General features: G+C 38.9%; 2 protein-coding genes across 4 annotated transcripts in view; both read left to right on the forward strand.

Moving 5' to 3' along the window:
* Positions 1–16,107, forward strand: part of LOC119739817 (fibronectin type 3 and ankyrin repeat domains 1 protein-like) — a 28,642-nt gene extending 12,535 nt beyond the window's left edge. The window contains exons 3-8 of the mRNA XM_038214900.1: positions 568–692; positions 1,321–1,480; positions 3,749–3,980; positions 7,103–7,246; positions 10,966–11,088; positions 13,865–16,107. Coding sequence (XP_038070828.1) covers positions 568–692; positions 1,321–1,480; positions 3,749–3,980; positions 7,103–7,246; positions 10,966–11,088; positions 13,865–13,933 — 853 coding nt within the window. The 3' untranslated portion in view covers positions 13,934–16,107. The remainder of the gene's footprint in view (positions 1–567; positions 693–1,320; positions 1,481–3,748; positions 3,981–7,102; positions 7,247–10,965; positions 11,089–13,864) is intronic.
* A 735-nt stretch (positions 16,108–16,842) lies between these two features.
* Positions 16,843–18,056, forward strand: part of LOC119739778 (condensin complex subunit 2-like) — a 32,440-nt gene continuing 31,226 nt past the window's right edge. For 2 of the 3 annotated variants that reach the window (XM_038214846.1, XM_038214847.1), the window contains exon 1: positions 16,843–16,972. In XM_038214846.1, the coding sequence (XP_038070774.1) occupies positions 16,858–16,972 (115 nt within the window). In that variant the 5' untranslated portion in view covers positions 16,843–16,857. Of the gene's footprint in view, positions 16,973–17,127; positions 17,278–18,056 lie in introns of those variants that run through there. The other variant, XM_038214848.1, reaches the window with a different exon arrangement.

Raw genomic sequence — 18,056 nt, forward strand, 5'->3', positions numbered from 1 at the left:
AAGTTGTACCCTCAAAATATTATATATTAGAGAGTTCTGAGAGCCATAACATTGGGAATTGAAGAGATATGGCAATGAACCTCTAGCCCGGACTGGGGGCTTCCAATTCTGAGCATTTTGGATGCAGTTGGGCTCGAAAGTGGCACTATTTTGCCACGTTGTGGAGGGATCGTTTTTCAAGATGGCTACTTTTCCGCTTTGAGAAAAACACATAGGGCTCATCTTCTTTGAGTGAGAATTCCTCGAAAAGTCAATGGTCAACCCACCAAAAAATGAAAATAAAATAAAAGATGACATGTTGATGACATCATTTTACTGTGCAGCTAAAATACCTGTGAGAGTTCTGAGTATTTTTAAAAGAATTCTGAAGTATGGGCATTTAGCACTAGTGTCTATGGGAATTTTATTGCACTGTTGCGCGCCAGTAAGATTCCTGCCCCATTTTTGATTGTGTTGTTTTGAAATTCATTGTATGCATTAAAATATTTAGCTTAGTATGGGAAGAAAGTATTGCAATTTTCTGTTATTTTCTAATTATAAATATGGTGGTTCATTTCTGGTTTTCAGCGGCTATGCAACCAGCAATGTCTTCCAAGGCCTGGAGTCCAACACGCTGTACAAGTACAGACTCAGAGTTTTCAATAGCCACGGCAGCAGTGAATACAGCCGAGTTGTGACTGTCTCAACAACCAGTAAGATCATGAATATTACAAATCATGAAATTATTACAAATCTGTAGATATACATTTTTGGTGTATCTCACTTGCTCATTTCAGTTGGTTCATGTATTCAACTCCTGTGTGTGTCTATTTGTAACCTAATGCTCATGTCTTGGAACATGTGTGAGTGTGAATGATCTCTCTGGGAAATGACTTTTTTTGGGGGGGGGACCAATAAATTAAAACCAACAGACCAGATAGAGTGCAGGGTTTTGAATTTTTGAGGGAAAGTTGGGGGTAAAATGACGATGACGATCGACGACAAAATGCAACACAAAAATAAAGACTTCGATCTCCGCGATGTACCGTGAATCGCACAGCACCAACAGTAAACTACGTATGAAATTTGCAATTTTTACCCTAAGGAACTGTTCCAAATTACAAAAAAAAAGGTGTCGTTAGAATTGAGAGCAATCTGCTTTAGGTTGAAAAGGTCATTTTTGACCGATAAAAGGTCATTTTTGAATGATAAAAAAACACCATTGACTCTAATTTGATCAAAACTAAAGAGTGGTTTTACACTACATGATTGCCTGTTTTGTAACAAGCACTATCAATCAAAATTTTCTCATCATTTTCTGGCTCATGTTTCTCCCTACAGAGGAACCGCTGAATGGGGACCAGCTGCACAAAGCTGTGTCGTTAACGCAAGACGTGGACCGAGTGGCCGAGATTTTAGAGTCGGGCGATGTGTGGGTGGACGTACCGGACACGTTTGGGCTGTCTCCTCTAATGCAGGCCTCACAGAAGGGAAACATTGAGTGAGTGGGTCACTAAGGCCAAAGACAAAAAGTTGTGCTTCCAGTATTAAAATTTTCCATTTTTTTTCCATATTATTTGTTTGCCGTTTGCCAACAATATTATAAACACTGTATACTCAGTGTTTTTCCGAGGGCTTGCGAGGAAAAATTCTCAAGCTTTACTTAGGTGGGACTCGAACCCATGACCTCCTGCTTACTAGTGCAGATGTCTTACTACTCGACTACCAAGCTTGCTGGGGTCAGGTGTTGTTAATGCATACACTCATATTTTTCATATTTCCATACGTTATTTTAAATATTTCATAATGAGCACATATCCTCTCCGAACTAAGTCAGTATTAATGTTCCCTTTTTGGACTGATGACGTCATCAAACCAGAAATAACTTGTTGGGGTCGGCTGGCCAGCTTGAGACTGAGGTAGCAGCTTTTATGAGATGGAATTTGCATTGGGAAAATGGAAACTTTTATGTTTATTTTTTTTGGCCAAAAAAAACCCCACAGATTTGAAATGTACGTCTTCCCGACACAACTTCCATCTCATAAAAAGTTTCCAGTGAAGTCGTCATAAAAAGGAATGGAAGGGTATTTTTTAATTTTTTTCTTTTTTTTAATTTACCATTAGTTTGTGCACTCTACAGGTCGTTAAACCCTGGATACATGAACAGATATATGAATATCTTCATCTAAAATTTGATGTTCGAGTAGTATGTGTGACAACAAAATGACCTCCAGTTCTTATCAGTTCAGGTTGTAATATTTACCTGTACATGTATGTTTAAAGTGATCTTTATGACAGTTGTAAATGCCGACAACACTGACACCACAATGATAAACTCATACTGATGAAACCACACAACACACACAAAACTATCAAAAGAAACCATAGTTAACATTTGATTTTTTTTGCATAATCGTTAGGGCTGGGCATCAGAACCGGGTACCCGAGTATAAAAAAATTTTAAAAAAGTTATTATATATAAGTAATTATTAACCTTTGCAATATTGGTCCAATAGATATATGTGTGAATAGCCAAATGAACTGTTGGTTTTGTGTTCTGTCATGTCTGTAGGTTACCCTGTATTGTCATTATGCTTGAAACACTCTCTGGAGTTGGAAATCGCAGTGGTGAAGTAGGAAGTTCAGGAAACACCTGTGTGTATACATACATGAACACATTGTAGGGCTGGCAATGCTGAGATTGATCAAGCATTGTAGTGCCCAGTGTCACTTCAAGTATATTTGTACAGGTTTGGGCACTTGTCACGCTAGTGTATTTGTAGGGCACTTGTTACGATTGTGGGATACCTGTGCGTGTGATGTACATGAACAGCTAGTTATATACACAATATGTACACATGCATTTGAATAGGTCTCTCTCAAAGACAGCCATCCCTGTAGGAGAACTGCAACTGCGTATTTTACGCAATCAAGCACACATTACGCAGGGTTGAAAATGTTCCAAACGCGCGCTTGTTGCTCGAAATATGTTTGAAATACGACGCAGCTGATATGCGTTATGCAAGTTGACGCTTAAATGCCGATGCACGTGGATCGTCTATAGACTGATAGGAAATTATGTCATTTGAGAGAAACCTATTGTACACATGAAAATTATTTGTATTACACTCAGTTATTACAAATATCATACATGTATCGAACATGTACACATGTCATATTTGCATAAATGTATGTGTACCTAGAAGTGGAAAAAATTTGGTTGGTGACACATGTGAATCGTAACAAAAAAATTGAGCATTACATGTGGTACATGTAACTCATACTTTTTAAGTATCGAGATATTTATGTAAGTACATGTATCTGGACTTTGCAGAAAGGGAGCTTTCTCTTAGACCTTTTGGGGGAATGAGGTCATTGACAGAAATCTGGACCGCTAACTAAATTAAAGTTGTAAAAGTAATTTCTGAGGAAATGCCATTTATAAATTCCACTGTTGCAGTGAATGAACAGTCAATTACACCAAATAAAACGGGATGAAAAATAGGTTTTAAAGATGTTTGACAGAACAAAAACAATGGGGAAATTTAGGTACAACAGGATTTACAGATTCAGGTTCACCTGAAAACATAAAAATCGACCTCCTGTCAAAGTTTGGATTTGTCCCTCCGCGGGGGTACTGGAAAATGGCAATTTCCGACTTAATCATGGTTATTCTAAATTTTTTGCTGACAGGTCACATATGTAGAGTATCAATGAACCTTTTATGTTTTTTTTTTTGTTCTTCTGCTTCATTGTGGACCACTTGCAGGATGATTGAAACGCTCATGAGATACGCAGCCGACATCAACGCCATTAACGGCAGCGGGAAGGACAGTCTCATGCTGGCGTGCTTCGCCGGGCACCTGCCGGTGGTCAAGTTGCTGCGCTCCTACAACGCCTCGTACGAGACCCGCGATAAAGGGGGCTCGACCGCCATGCACTGGGCCGTGGACGGGGGTAACGTGGCGCTGATTCAGAGCATGATTGCTGACGGTGCATCGGTATGTAATACAATAATGAAATAAATCTAGCTTGCATAAGGCCAAAAAAAAAAGTCTCCGGTTTGTGGTATGCGCGCGCGTCGCCGTAGCCATGCGCGTCGGCAAAATGAAAAAGTTTTTTTTTCAATACAAGAAGATGTCTCAAAACCGCCAAACTCACTGGTTTGACTGGAATTCTGCTGCTGCACAATTTTAACGTGTTTTTAGATGGGGTTATGATCGAGAATAAGCTTTATGTGGCCTCTCTGGACTCCCATATATTTGCACTAAGTTAGTCGGGCACCATTTGCAGTCATCAGCCGACATTTGAAGCCAAAAAAAAAAAAAAAAAACAGGTAAAAAAAAAAAAAGGCCGCGTCGCCGCACCACTTTTGGGGCAAGCTCCATACCAGAAACCGGAGACTTTTTTTTTTGGCCTATTGTATCCATTTTTTTTTTCAACTGCGTCTCCAAACACTGATATTCCTCAATCCTCACAGCATTTTTTTTTAATAGCTTGTTTAAAGGTATAGTCCATCATTTGTAATTTGTGCATTGTGTTCGTTTGAAGCAACAAAAGTGCTCAAAATCTAAAGAAGGGTGCTGAACAACTAACCTGATGAAGTTTCAGTTCAGCTTCTGCTGTTTATTTTGAGAAAAACAACATTCTATGATCTCAATTTCAAATCAAAAGTTGCCAAATCATGTTTTGAATTGGACCTGTATTCAGTGTCCGAGACACGTTCTCACTGAGTCGAATACAGCTACGCGATTGTTGCGCACCGATCCAACAAATTATAGCAACCACGCGTGCATGTGCGTCGTGTCAACGCTTGCGCACGCTTCGCTGAATAAAAAAACAAACTAAAAGGGCAAAAACCTAATTTGAATAATTTGAAAACTACTAACGAAAATTTCCAATGGTGCTTCTTAAGAGGCACTGTTGGGAAGGCCTTCTTTCGTTGATTTCTCCAAAATGACAGCTTGCCAGAAAGAATAATTTCACAGGGAGTTTAGTGCCCTTACTATCTTTCAGCCAAGAATGATTTTTTTAAAAATAATTATGCCAGTTACTTTTTGGATAGCTGCAAATGATGGACTCTGGATTTAATTAACCCTCATGTACTTATACCCAGTTACTATCACAAACTGTCTAAAAACCGAACCCCTACATGTATCTCTCTTCATGCTCTTGGTAGCTTTTGTACAGGCTGGTCACCAACTACCGGAAACCCCTATGGATTACACCGTATAACTGGCAAAGCCCGAAAAGTGGTTTGATAGATAGAGTGACCATTAACCCTTACTCTCTGAGGGTAGTTTACTGCATGTCAGTTGGTTATGCCAATGCCCTCCAGCTGCAGTATTTTGGCAGATAGTTAGATTTAACAGTGAAGGCTCCAATTGGCAGGAGTTGGAGGCCCTGGAGGGTGCCTGATAGTGACCAGCTGGGGGCACTCACTTTGTTATCAGAGGACTCTCATTGTTCTCTGTGGCATGTATTGGAGTGCCTGTCCAGTTACCCTTGAAATGACATGGCAGATATTGGAGGGCCATGCAAAAAACATAGGAGATTTTCTTGAGGCACAATTGGCATGCGTTGGAGGGTCAAGTAGGGTAAGGGTTAATACTGGTACAGCTTGTGTAGCAGCTATTTTAAAATGGGATGCCATTGGCTAGAATGCATGAGTGAACCTTTTTTGCCTCCATTGTTACTGAGCTAAATCCATCATTGGCAGGCACTCACCAATGCTGACCCACCACATCTATCAATGTCAGTCAAGGCATGGTTCCCTCAGTCAACATACATTGTACCTACCACAGCCTGTCAATTGTACCAATATGAGGCCAGTTTACATACCCGTTAAACCTGTCACCCGATAGATTTTGACATACATGTGTAGGGTAACTCTCTACGGAATGTCACTGAGAGAGGGAGGGTTCAAATGCCAGTCATCTCTGTTTAGTGTTCAGAATTGAGCAGATTCTTTCTGGGATCAGTCATGTCAGTGTTTGGATTCAGTACACATCCACCTTAACACCCTTACTGGTGAAAATGACAACCAGTGATGATGTTGAAGGACACTTGAATGCCATATTGCCATCGTTCACCCATATCGAGTGCATTCTGCATGCATCTGGGCATGGTGGGTTGTGTATACTTTCAATTGAAATTTGGTCGTGTGCATTTACTTGCGTTCATGAACTAGAGCGCAAACATGTAGTTCATGTACACGTTGCCCCTCACAGGCTCCCATGAGAAGATAGCGCCAACTACATGTACTGTTACATTACAGAGTCCATAATTGTGCTTCATACAGAAATGGATAAGTCTCTCACATTGCAAACAGATGAATCTGGGCCCAATTTCATGGCGCTGCTTAGCACACAAAAAAGCCTGGCTTATAAAAGCAGTTTACCAGCCAAATCTCCATGTGATTTTCATGCTGTAGCAAACAACAGCTGAATACTAATCACGAGCAATATACCTCACATGGAGTTTTGGCTGGTAACCTGCTCTTATAAGCCTGACTTTTTTTGTGCTAAGCAAATTTTTGTGATGAGCAGCGCCGTGAAATTGGCCCCAGGGCACATGATACTACACACTCACGAGGCCCCCTTCAATGGAGAAACCATTGTGCGCGCTATTGTACAAAGCAACTGCCCCATGATGGATTATCTGAACATTAGCTAGCACAATGCTTTCGCCATTGAAGGGGGCCTTCGCAATAGAAGTAATATGTGCTCGGATTAGTCTGCACAGTCAAGTTACATTCCAAGTGTTAAACACTCTTCCGTTTTACTACTAGTTGACGCTACTTGAGTCGTACTCGACTCGAGACGTTGTGACTAATTGTTTTATCTAATGCTTGTGATTCGTCTCAACCATCAAGCCCAATCCTGGGCAGCAGGAACGGCCTGATCGTGTTGAGGCTGATGGCATTAAGGTCCTCTGTGATCTGTGAGAGGTAGGTACGACGCAGGCCTCCCCCCTGTCGGAAGGGCTCTGATGGTCAGTTTTTGGGGTTCAGGAAGACAGCAAGAGGCACCTGTCTTCCTGAACCCCAATAACCAACCATCAGTTTTCCGTTTTACACCTTTACTCATTTGTGCCCTTTCTTCATTTCTTTTTTTCCCCCCAGGTCAATCAGAAAGGCTGGGGTTCGGGCTGGACACCGTTGCTTCGCTGCGCCGCCATGGCCGGTGACCCCAACGTGGCCAGGGTTCTCATCAACGCAGGGGCCGAGGTTAATGTCAAGGATAAGGATGGAAAGACACCCCTCATGGTATGAACTTTGATCTTTAAATTCAAAACTTCAATTTCGGTGACTTTTTCCTTTTGGGAATTAATTTCGATATATAATTTAGGAGTCATATTCTGCTTGGAATCGTGTCCAATTAAATCTGGCTTAAAGGCACATACAATGTACTGGTAGGAGCATTTGCAATTACCCCAAAATGTACCTATCGATTCAACAAGAAAAAGTCCTTGCTCAAAGTGAAGATAGGACTAGTACCAAATACCCTGTGAAATTATTACGCCTGAAATGGTGTCGTTCAGATGAAAGCAATCATTGAAGTTGGTTTACAAAAATGTAAGACAGTGTGCACTTTGACAATGGAATCCAGGTCTGAGACCCAAAAACTGTGCATACCTTTTCTCTGTTTTCTCAAAATGTATAGTATCCAATGAGCTGAAACTTTAACAAGTTAGTTGTTAGGCCAAAAAAAAAAGTCTCCGGTTTCTGGTATGGAGCTTGCCCAAAAAGTGGTGCGGCGACGCGGCATTTTTTTTTTTTTACCTGATTTTTTTGCTTCAAATGTCGGCTGATGACTGCAAATGGTGCCCGACTAAACTTAGTGCAAATATATGGGTGTCCAGAGAGGCCACATAAAGCTTATTCTTGACCATAACCCAATCTAAAAACACGTTAAATAGTGCAGCAGCAGGATTCCAGTCAAACCAGTGAGTTTGGCGGTTTTGAGACATCAATGATCATCTTTCATTGAAATTTTTTTTTTTCATTTTGCCGACGCGCATGGCTACGGCGACGCACGTGCATGTACCAGAATCCGGAGACTTTTTTTTTTTGGCCTTATGCACTCTTTTTAAGATTTGGAGCAATTTTGCTGCTTCAAACAAATAAAAATGCACCAAAAACAATGATCCTTTGTACCTTATTTAACCAGTTCACGCCGGGATTATTTTTGCAGAAAATTTCGATTTTTGAAAGAGGCAAAATATAGCAGCTAACTTTTGATATACAGCCAAATACCATATACACTGCTTCACAAGAGTCATTATAACAGTATTTGTACGATATTTCTTACCGCAACCTCATATTTTTCAACACTCCGGGGTGCGCCCACGGAGCGTAAATTGTACCACAACAGGCTGTGTACAGCGGCCTTGTTCAAGTTCAACACATGGTCCGCCTTAATGGGGGATTAGTGTGTTTAGATGTCATCTGGAGGCGAGCCTGTGCCTGTGTATATAAACAGCCAAATCGTGTTAACACGTCATCTGGTTAACTCTAAAAGGGCCGGGTTGTTTTGACCATCTCTCAGCCGAGTGACGAAAAATTTTGAAACTCAGTACATGCATAGAGCAACTCGTCATGAACATACCCAAGAAATATCATGACTATAGGTCAAAGGGTTTTAGGAATTATGGCTAATTAATTATTCATATGTACGCATGGTAATTCTGCTCTGTGTACACGATGTATATGGGAAAATTCAGTTTTCATGGCGCGTAGCGCCGAAAATTTTTTCGCTGGGCAGCAACCCGTGGTCCGATTTTTATGTTTTTGGTATCAAAAGATGCACAAGGCTCGAGGCTAAAAAGTCCCCACCCCCCCCACCCTTTTAGGGTTAAAAGTACTTGAACTGGTTAAAGAAACATGTTCAGTATTGGTAATACCGTATCTTCAAAATGCAAGGTCATGAGGTGTACATGTTGTACATGTGCTAAGAAGAGAAGAACCCAACTCTTAACAGCCTGTGAAAATCTGTATTTACAAATTTAACCTGGGACTATCTGAACGTGATTTGGATTAAATTGAATTTCGATCAATTTGTCGAGCTTATCAACAACTGCATGTACATTCCCTGTTATCAGTGTATTGGACAAACATTTTTTAACATGAAATATGTGATAATTCTCTGCGGCATACACGTGTCTGGGAACATGTGGCACACTTGTGCAACCTTTGAACCACACGCACCATTATGAGATCAAATGTCATAAAAGAGCCGTAAAAATTCCCCAGTGGGTCTTTCATGAATTTACGACTTTATGAAAACCATGTTGTGAAGGTCTATCAATATAACACTCACAGTTCATTACTAACACATTAATGTCATGAGGGTATGGTTTACAGGTACTACAATGTACTTGGAATCGACCCTTGTGTCACGACCAATAAATCAGTTGATGCTATGCCTGGGACCACTTTACGACTATCAGACCCTGCCTCGTCTGTGAAACTGCCAAAATGTCATGAAAATGTTATGGATAAGTACATACATATATGTACACTTCTATCAGGCAAAACAAACATGACAAAATAGTGCCTCACACATGTGCGATCTGCACATAAGATCTTGTAAAAAATTTAACTTTATTTCTTCAAGCAGGGGGTGGGGGAGGGGTTAATATTTTTTGTCACCGAAACAAAGTTTTGCGAGACACTTGCCTGTCCTAAAAATTCTGTCTGATCGATGACCATAGACCCATACATGTATGTGAAAGTTTCGGTTCAGTTTTTTGAAAAAAATGTATAACTTCTACATGCTTTCATGGATTTTGATGAAACTTGGATGCAGTGACCCTTGGGTGGGAAGACACGATTCTTCATCGGATTACTGAGGTCAAAGGTCATGTAGGGGTCATTAGAGGTCATTGTTCAAATGTGATTGAAATGTTTCTTCGACTTTTTGAATTTGATGGATTTTAATGCAACTTGGATGGAGTGATCCTTGGGTGCGGGTTCATCACAAGTCTTCCGAAATTGGAGGTCAAAGGTCATCTAGGGGTCATTTGAGGTGGTGTTTAAAAAAGCACAAAATTAAAAAAAAAATTAAAAACGCAAAACATATAGGGATCGCCCTCAAACAAAAGGTGACACATACGTGATCCTTGTTCACTTGTTCAAACTGTTCTTCACGTTGTAAATTTGCAAAGCGAGAAAAGAAGATTGGAGGAATTATAATTTCTTATGTTTGTAAAAGAAATTTGTAAAGTTTAAAGAGGTTGTGGAATGCTTGAAGACATTTCCGTCATTTTTCGGGTATATGTAGCCTAAGGTGTGATGAAATAAAACCGACTATTGTTTCTGTCATGAAATGAATACAAAAGGTACTTTTGAGAGCTGTTTTTCAGGTCCTGTTTCGACCCGAACGTGCAATTTGTGTAAAAGTTGTCGTTGGGGGCAGCAAACAAAACATAGTACATGTAAATCGTGACGTAATAAACAGGACTCCCTATGCAGCGTAGTATAAACGAGTCCTGTTTATTACGTCACGATTTTTCTGATTTTACGAAGAACCCGATGACTGTTGATTTCAATTATGCGCTCGCCGACCAACAAATTACTCAATGAATTTTCAGTTTTATAAACAAATAAACACACATTACAAAAGAATGGGAGTTTGTCATTATATATGGGTCTACTCTACAATAAAAAAAAATATAAAAAACAAAACGACTTTCAGCATTCCACAACCTCTTTAACCCCTCTGCAACCATACTAAATTGCATTGCGTTGTGTGTATTCACAGAAAACAAATAATTAAAACTGCAAATTTTACTTGGGCCACTCTCACCTGGACATGCTGAATCTGGGTTAAGCATTGCATTGGCGTTGAATAGGCATTGAAGTTTGTGACATCACAGGCGAGAGTGGCCCAAGCAAAATTTGCACCCTTTCACTTAATTGATTGTTGAAAATTGCATGTGACTTACAAACTATATTTGTGTCTGTTTAAACTTGCTACTATGCAGATAGCCAGTTTGAACGGTCATGTGACGCTGGTACAGCTGTTGGTAGAGAAGGGTGCTGATCCTACGGTACGCACCGAGTTTGGCATGTCGGCTGTTGAAATGGCACACTCATTTGACCGAAAGGTGAGTAGTCTGGTTCCCTGACCTGACAATTTCCCCCGACGCCCAGCCGTCTGAATTGTAGGTCAGGCATCCTCCATGGCTAAAAATAAACATGACCACATTGACAGCCCTTTTTCAAAGCTCGGTTTTGTTTCCGAATTTGCTATATCACTTATAGCTTTTAATGTTCCAATCAAGTTTTTCGAAAACATTAACTGCTTCATATGTCATACATTTTTATATTTCTGTCAGAAAACATTGACAAATGTTGACCTGTGATCTTAAAAGTTAGGGAGCCAAATATCATCTTAGCAGGTGAAGCCAAAATGGAGACCACGTCGAGTGTTGGAAAAACCCGGTAACCGTCGCCAGATTCAAATACGCAGCAAAGCTCGCCCCTCATACGATCCTAGTGCATAACTGATGCACAAAATTGTCATCGAATTTTAAGTTTCTTGATGCAGTTGATGAATATTAATTATCATCTTACTTTTTAAACTTGCTTAAATGAGCAAGGTAGATAAAAAAAAATCTATTTTATACCCAGAAATACCCGGGCGCTATCTGAGATTGTCGATGAAATACATTCGGAAAAATTCTGTCATTTTCGGAAAACTTCTGTCATTTTCAGAAAACGTCTGTCATTTTCGGAAATGTAGTAGTGTGCGCGCAGCGCTAGGGGTTACCTGACCTAAGATTCATTAGGAATGGTCAGAATCCTTTGGTCTGGGAACCAGACTAAAAGGTGAGAAGGCACTTCATTCACCAAAGGATCGTTTGCAAAACATTTGTGGTATATTTGAAAGTTTGTTTTTGTTAAATGTTATAAAGATACATATAAATGTACAATATATACCAACCGTATCACATTGAACAGATTGTGAGGAGCAATAAAAAAATTAATTAAATAAGTGAACATAATGTGCAATGTAAACCTACATATGTGATGCGATCAAGCTACATGAGTCATTTGTCGACCCTGGTCAATTTTTATTTTTTACAGATTTGAAAAGAGCACAATCTCAGCATTACTGCTGTGAAAACCGCATGCTGATACCATCTTTAGTTCAAAAATTATGGAAGTCGGAACACCAAGAGATGTGATGAAGTGATGTGATGAAGTGATCTTATTTTGGCCTGAATCTCCAAATAAAAATTCCCGACAAACGACTCATTTAGCTTGATCGCATCACATATGTACATGGCTGAATTCAATTGCAACCCCAAAAGTTGGTAACTTCCGTTCACCATACTCAGTAGAGGGTGGCACAATTATATTAAAGGCAAATAAAGGCACTAATTAATTCTGCATTACAAAAACTATCGGTGTTGACTTTTTCGATTTGAATACAAAGGTGGTTGCTGCAAGAAACGCTGTGTACACAAGTTGGCAATAGGCTCTGGGTACAGAATGTCAGTCGCGGTGGCAATTTATTTAATAAATTGCCACCGCAATTGTGCCACATTAATAATATTAATGTGGCACAAATGTTTGCCGAGATTGGCTGTGATGAGCAGTCAATATTTGCGACCGCCTTCATTTTGTGAATGTAATGCAGACGTCACCTGCGATAATTAATCAAATGTTATCAATGTTTAGTCATGATGGTCTCGTAAACTTGCTGCTATATCAGGTCAAAAATGAGACTGTTTTAAGAATGTGAGACAAAAGGAATCAAAGGTCAACAAGCATACCTCTATTTTGTGGTACATCATGTGCATTGTACCTTTTTTTTGAGCTTGCAACCCACTTGTGCTTTAATATCTCAATTCATTTTGAAGGGTTTTGCATGTGAAAATTATATTTTGGGGGCAAAACAGGTGTGAGATTTGTCAAGATTCAATTTCAGGATTTGTCAATATTTTTCGTGATTTCAGGATTTTCCAACAATTCCTTTTGAAACTTTGTTATTCCTAAGGTTTTACTGTAAAGGTGTTGTACCTTTAAATGTATAGAGGGAAACGAACAGGTATTTTAAGGGATACCTTAATTTTTAGGCAAATACAAACATGAACCATTGATCCTACATTTCTCTGGGGGTTTCACTGGCCCCATAACCCTCTGCCAATTATTTCTTGGATTTTTCCCCCAAACCCCTACGTCATTGCATTTCTACTTCTAGCTTGCTACATGTACGCACGTGTGCTTATCTCAATTTCATTTGAAGGTTTTTTTTAGGTAGAATATTTGAGGGTTTCGCTTGAGAAATATTGAAGGGGGATGCTTTCTATTGGGTCTTCCAAAAGAACAGCTATTTCTTTTCTTTTTTTGGGGGGGGGGGTGGGGAGGTTTCGTGATTTTTGATTTGTCGAAATGAAAAATGTGACCAGGAGACAACACCACCATTGATTAATTGATCATCAAATAATTGTTAGGGACCGAAACACCATCTACCATCTGATTTTCAAATTGTTCTTGTCTTGTCATTTAAATTCACATGTTTGTAAAAACAATTTGCCTAAATTTTCTATAAATTAAGAAAACATTTTGCTATGCACCGACGACCGAACTTTTAAGTCAACATTTCCATTCGTGTAAAATTGTTCAGCCCCTGGATCTGAGAACCACAGTTCAACAACAGAAAGAGAAGGCGAACTAAAAAAGCTACTTTCAAATCATTTGGTTTCAATTTTGTTTTCACTGTTCTGAATTTCAGAGAAAGTTATTACTCAACACTTCTATTCGCATAAAACTGTAAAGCCCCGGAATCTTTAGAAATGCAGTTCAACAGTAGAAAGTGAAGGCAAAGTTATTTTTAACAATTACAGTTCTTTGTTTCACTGTTTTGAATTTCAGAGAGTCATGAAGTACTACGGAGAGATCTTAGAGAAGGGCAAGCTCAAGAAGGGAATTGTCGGCAGCTGATCTGCAGTCGCTGCAAGCCCTTGTCTACTAGACCATCTGACCTGATTTAACTGACCCCGTAGAGATTGTCTCATGTTCAACCCCCTGCTTTGCCCTTTTTGTTGAGTATCGGTCTTACCCGCACAGCCTACATAGTTTGTCCACGGACTTTGCCCTCTATGCGGTTATCTAGATCTGTGTCAAATCTTTTTCCCCTCTTATTTTGTAATCTACCACTTAACGTTTAGTATCAGTTGTCATGGTTGTTGAGTAGATCCAACTTTAATGGATACATGTCGCTAGACAACCTCCTGTGGAAAACACATGTTCGGTTTTAAGTTTGTTTTGTACTTCGCTGGCGTAATGTCAGAAGTACTGTGTATTCAGTGCTTTCCTAAACCTGGTGAACTTCTTAATTTGACTCAGGTGGATTCAATATTCAGGATTGACGTTCTAATCTGAGAATTTGTCTAAAAGTAAACACAGGGGTGAACAGCAAGTTGTGTTGTAATTTATTTGAAGTAGAATTTCTGCATTTGTAAGCGAGGCGCTAAGCTCACACTAAATTCTCGCTACAGTGTAACAGCAGAGACTATGCAATTTCTGATTAGTTTATTAGTTCGCTTTATTTTGCTCGTTTATACATTTGATTATTTTAGGGAATCAACGACGGCACATGTGTTTGTGAGAGGCGAAAGTTTTGTTGTTGAACATGTTGAAAGTTTTATAGCTGCTCAATACCAATATGTAAATTTAGCTTTGTAAGTTTGGCTTTTACACTTGCAGAATATTTCACCAAACCAGTAGTACATGATATCGCACAGGAGTGACCGGATGTCACCAGAAATCACAAGAAATGCTGTTTGAACTGAGGAAACGGTCTATTTGAATGGGTTGAAGATGCAGCAAAGCTGATCATTATAGAGAGAAGCATCTGACAAAGTCAAATGGGGATTTGAATGGAGCATTTAATGTCGTTCCAAGTACTTGTGATCAAAAATTTGAAAAATTACTAAACCACTATAAAAAATAATCGAGCTTTGACATAGGTACCAGATAGCTAGGCACATGCATGTACATGCACATCCCTGGCCTCAGTCCAGCGATTCTGTAGGTAGTTTGTATAAATAGAATTGTTTTGTTAAAAGCATACATGATTGTATAAATAAATAACAATAAGTAGGCCTACTTCCTGATTTCTGGCCTGGCCTTTGATCTGGTAACCCGCCTGATAGTCGCTCAATGCTCATAGTACTCAGACAATCTAGGCATTCTTCATGGATTTCAAAATATAGATAATAATCCAAAAAGGCTGCCTGTTTCTCGTGAATGTTGAACCATTTGTTATCTAACATTATTCTAATAACTGTATATTTTGGTTCTGATTGTAAATAATTTGACTCTTGAGATTCCGTCCGAAACCTTTCATACCCTCCCCTTTTAAAAGGAGATTCTTTCATGGGTATTCAAATTCAACCAGTTCTTATTATTACATTGCTAATAAACTGTATATTTGGCTCTGATTGTAAATAATTCAAGCCTTTGGCAAATCCGTCCACATTTGGCAGCTTTATAAAATGAAAGAGCTTTTGGTTAACATGACAATGATATTTCGCATTTGATATAAATAAACTATGTAGAATTTAATGTTCAACCCATAAATAAAAGAAAACTTAAAGTTGGTATTTACTTGCTTTTTCCAAATTTCGATTTTCTTTTCCGAACGAAATTTAAAGGAATACAATGGCCTGCAACAATTAATTTTACTTGTTGTTTTTGCAGGCATTGATACAGTTTTAAAAAGTGGTTTCAAATGGCGCGCTCCAGTTCAGAAATTGCGCACACTATATTCAGAACGAATTAGGAGCGTCCCGCTCTTAATTCAAAGTTGAATCGTGGGCCGATTTTTTTTCGTGCAATGTCTCATTGGAAAGTTCATAAGTTCATTCTATTAGAAAATCTATAAAGGGTGCCACACCCAAAAAGCACGTATACACCAACTTTAATTTAGAGGTGTTGTTTAATTTAGAGGTGACGTAATTGAGCAGCTGCTTTAATTAGCTACGAATGCACTTACCCACAAATTTCAATTGTTACTATTTTTTATACCTATAGGCATACTCAAGTTTATGGTTAATGTACATATTTTGATGTTGAAAATGCCAAATTAAATTTTCAATAATTAAAGAAGAATTCTTCATAAGTGTATTTTTTCTTTATTGCAGAAATTTGTGACGTCAAATTTAGCTGTCGTTTTAGCAAAAGGTATAATCTTGTTATTTTGCTAGTGGGCGAGAGGGGTTTTTCTTAATAAAAATAAATTATTTCAATATGAATACAACTTTTAATCATGTTTTGCTTGATCAACACGTGGAAAGGAAGGTGAATCCTCATTTCCTTTTAAATCTAAAAATTAATGTGGCCTGACGTTGCGAACTTAGCAAGTTCTTCTTCAGAGGCTAAAACCTCTGGTTGTAGCCTCTGAAGAAGAACTTGCTAAGTTCGCAACGTCAGGCCACATTAATTTTTAGATTTATATATTTCAGGTCCATCCAGTCAGTAAGCAGTTTGCAGCAGTCTTACTTTTTTCACATTTCATTTTAAGTTTGACATAATTCGGAAATGGAAGAAGTTAGAGCTGAAAGAGTGCTTGAAAATGCATTGTTGGTGATCGTTTGAATAGGCAACGTTATACGCCGTCACCCAACGAAAATTCGAAATCTAGTGCCGGTTTGATTCTAAATGGATAAGATGAAACTCGCGTAGTAAATGCAATATTGGGTTTTGCCCTTGATTTTATACGATCTGATTTTCTGCTCAAAAGGGAAAAGTAGGCCTAGATGTCCACTTTTTCACTTAGCGTAAAAGCAGAAAATTAGGACCAGAATTCATTCAAACGTAAATTCTACTTTTTCGTATGCGAGAAGGCCAGAAAAGCAAAAAAAATGAACCTAATTCCGTTCAAGTATGCCGCGCGCTACCGTTATACTTACAGGGCGCCACCAACATTAGGCCGATCAGGAAAGTATTTTGTATCTGACGGCTGTTTCGTTATCTTAAGTAAGTAAAATTTCTGGAGAAAAATTACTATTAGCATCTGCACGCAAACATGATGAAGTGTGATATTATCAATTGTATTAATCAATCAAGCTAATAGATGAGTTTTTTGTAGCATTAAAATTTGACCGGTTTTGATAGTACACTTAAAAAGATTTCATGTTTATTAGAACGTAAATCGGTCGTTGTAAAAATGCGCATGCGCAAACACATTTTGTAACGGAAAGCGCCATATTTGAGTTGTGTGTGAATTTGTGTTTACGAATTTCCTGATTTTGTGTGGGAAAATAACGCATAAGGCAACAGTGGTAAGCATACGTTCCTTTTGGCATTGAATTGTTAAATTTGTATAGTACATTTTCATAGACTTATGGTACATTTAATTATGTGTAAGTTAGGTAAACATTTCATGTTGCCACGAACGAACGTTTAACCTGTTTCTGTTTAAAGGGAATAAAGGGAATATACAACATTTGCAAACATCGAAAAAAAAAACTACCAAGTTTTTGCGAAATACCTTAATAGGATGTTGGTAAATGACAGCCTGAAGCATCCTGTAAAATTATGGCACCTGATATACTGTCATTTTCAAGAAAAGTGGTATTTTTGTATCAATTTCCAACGCTGATCGGCCGATCAGCGTTGGAAACAACTGGCTTTTTTTCAAATACTGGCCCCAATTGACCATTGCACTTGTTTGCAATCGATTACAAACCTATGAACGGGTACGAGCCAGCTAGACTGGTTCCCTGACCTTACAATTCCCCAATGTATGTAAACTGCTCTGTTTCTTCTTATATGGAGTCAGGGAACCAGACTACAGGAAAATGATCGTTTTTCTTGGTTTTTATAGCATTTTCGAACCCAAAACCTCCAAAAAGTCAGTGCAACTATATTTGCTTTATATTTCCAACCCCCCAATTCCATCCATTTCTGAAAATTACAGCAAAAGCAAATGATGTATATTCCCTTTAACGCAAATGAACAGGAACGCTTGATCGTGACTGTCGCGTCGTTGACCTCCATGTTGACACTGACCCGGCCCGTAACACTAACAGTAACAGTCAGTCCAGCAGAAGCTATTAGG

This window comes from Patiria miniata, unplaced genomic scaffold, assembly GCF_015706575.1.
Source record: "Patiria miniata isolate m_02_andy unplaced genomic scaffold, ASM1570657v1 HiC_scaffold_4, whole genome shotgun sequence".
Lineage (NCBI taxonomy): Eukaryota > Metazoa > Echinodermata > Asteroidea > Valvatida > Asterinidae > Patiria > Patiria miniata.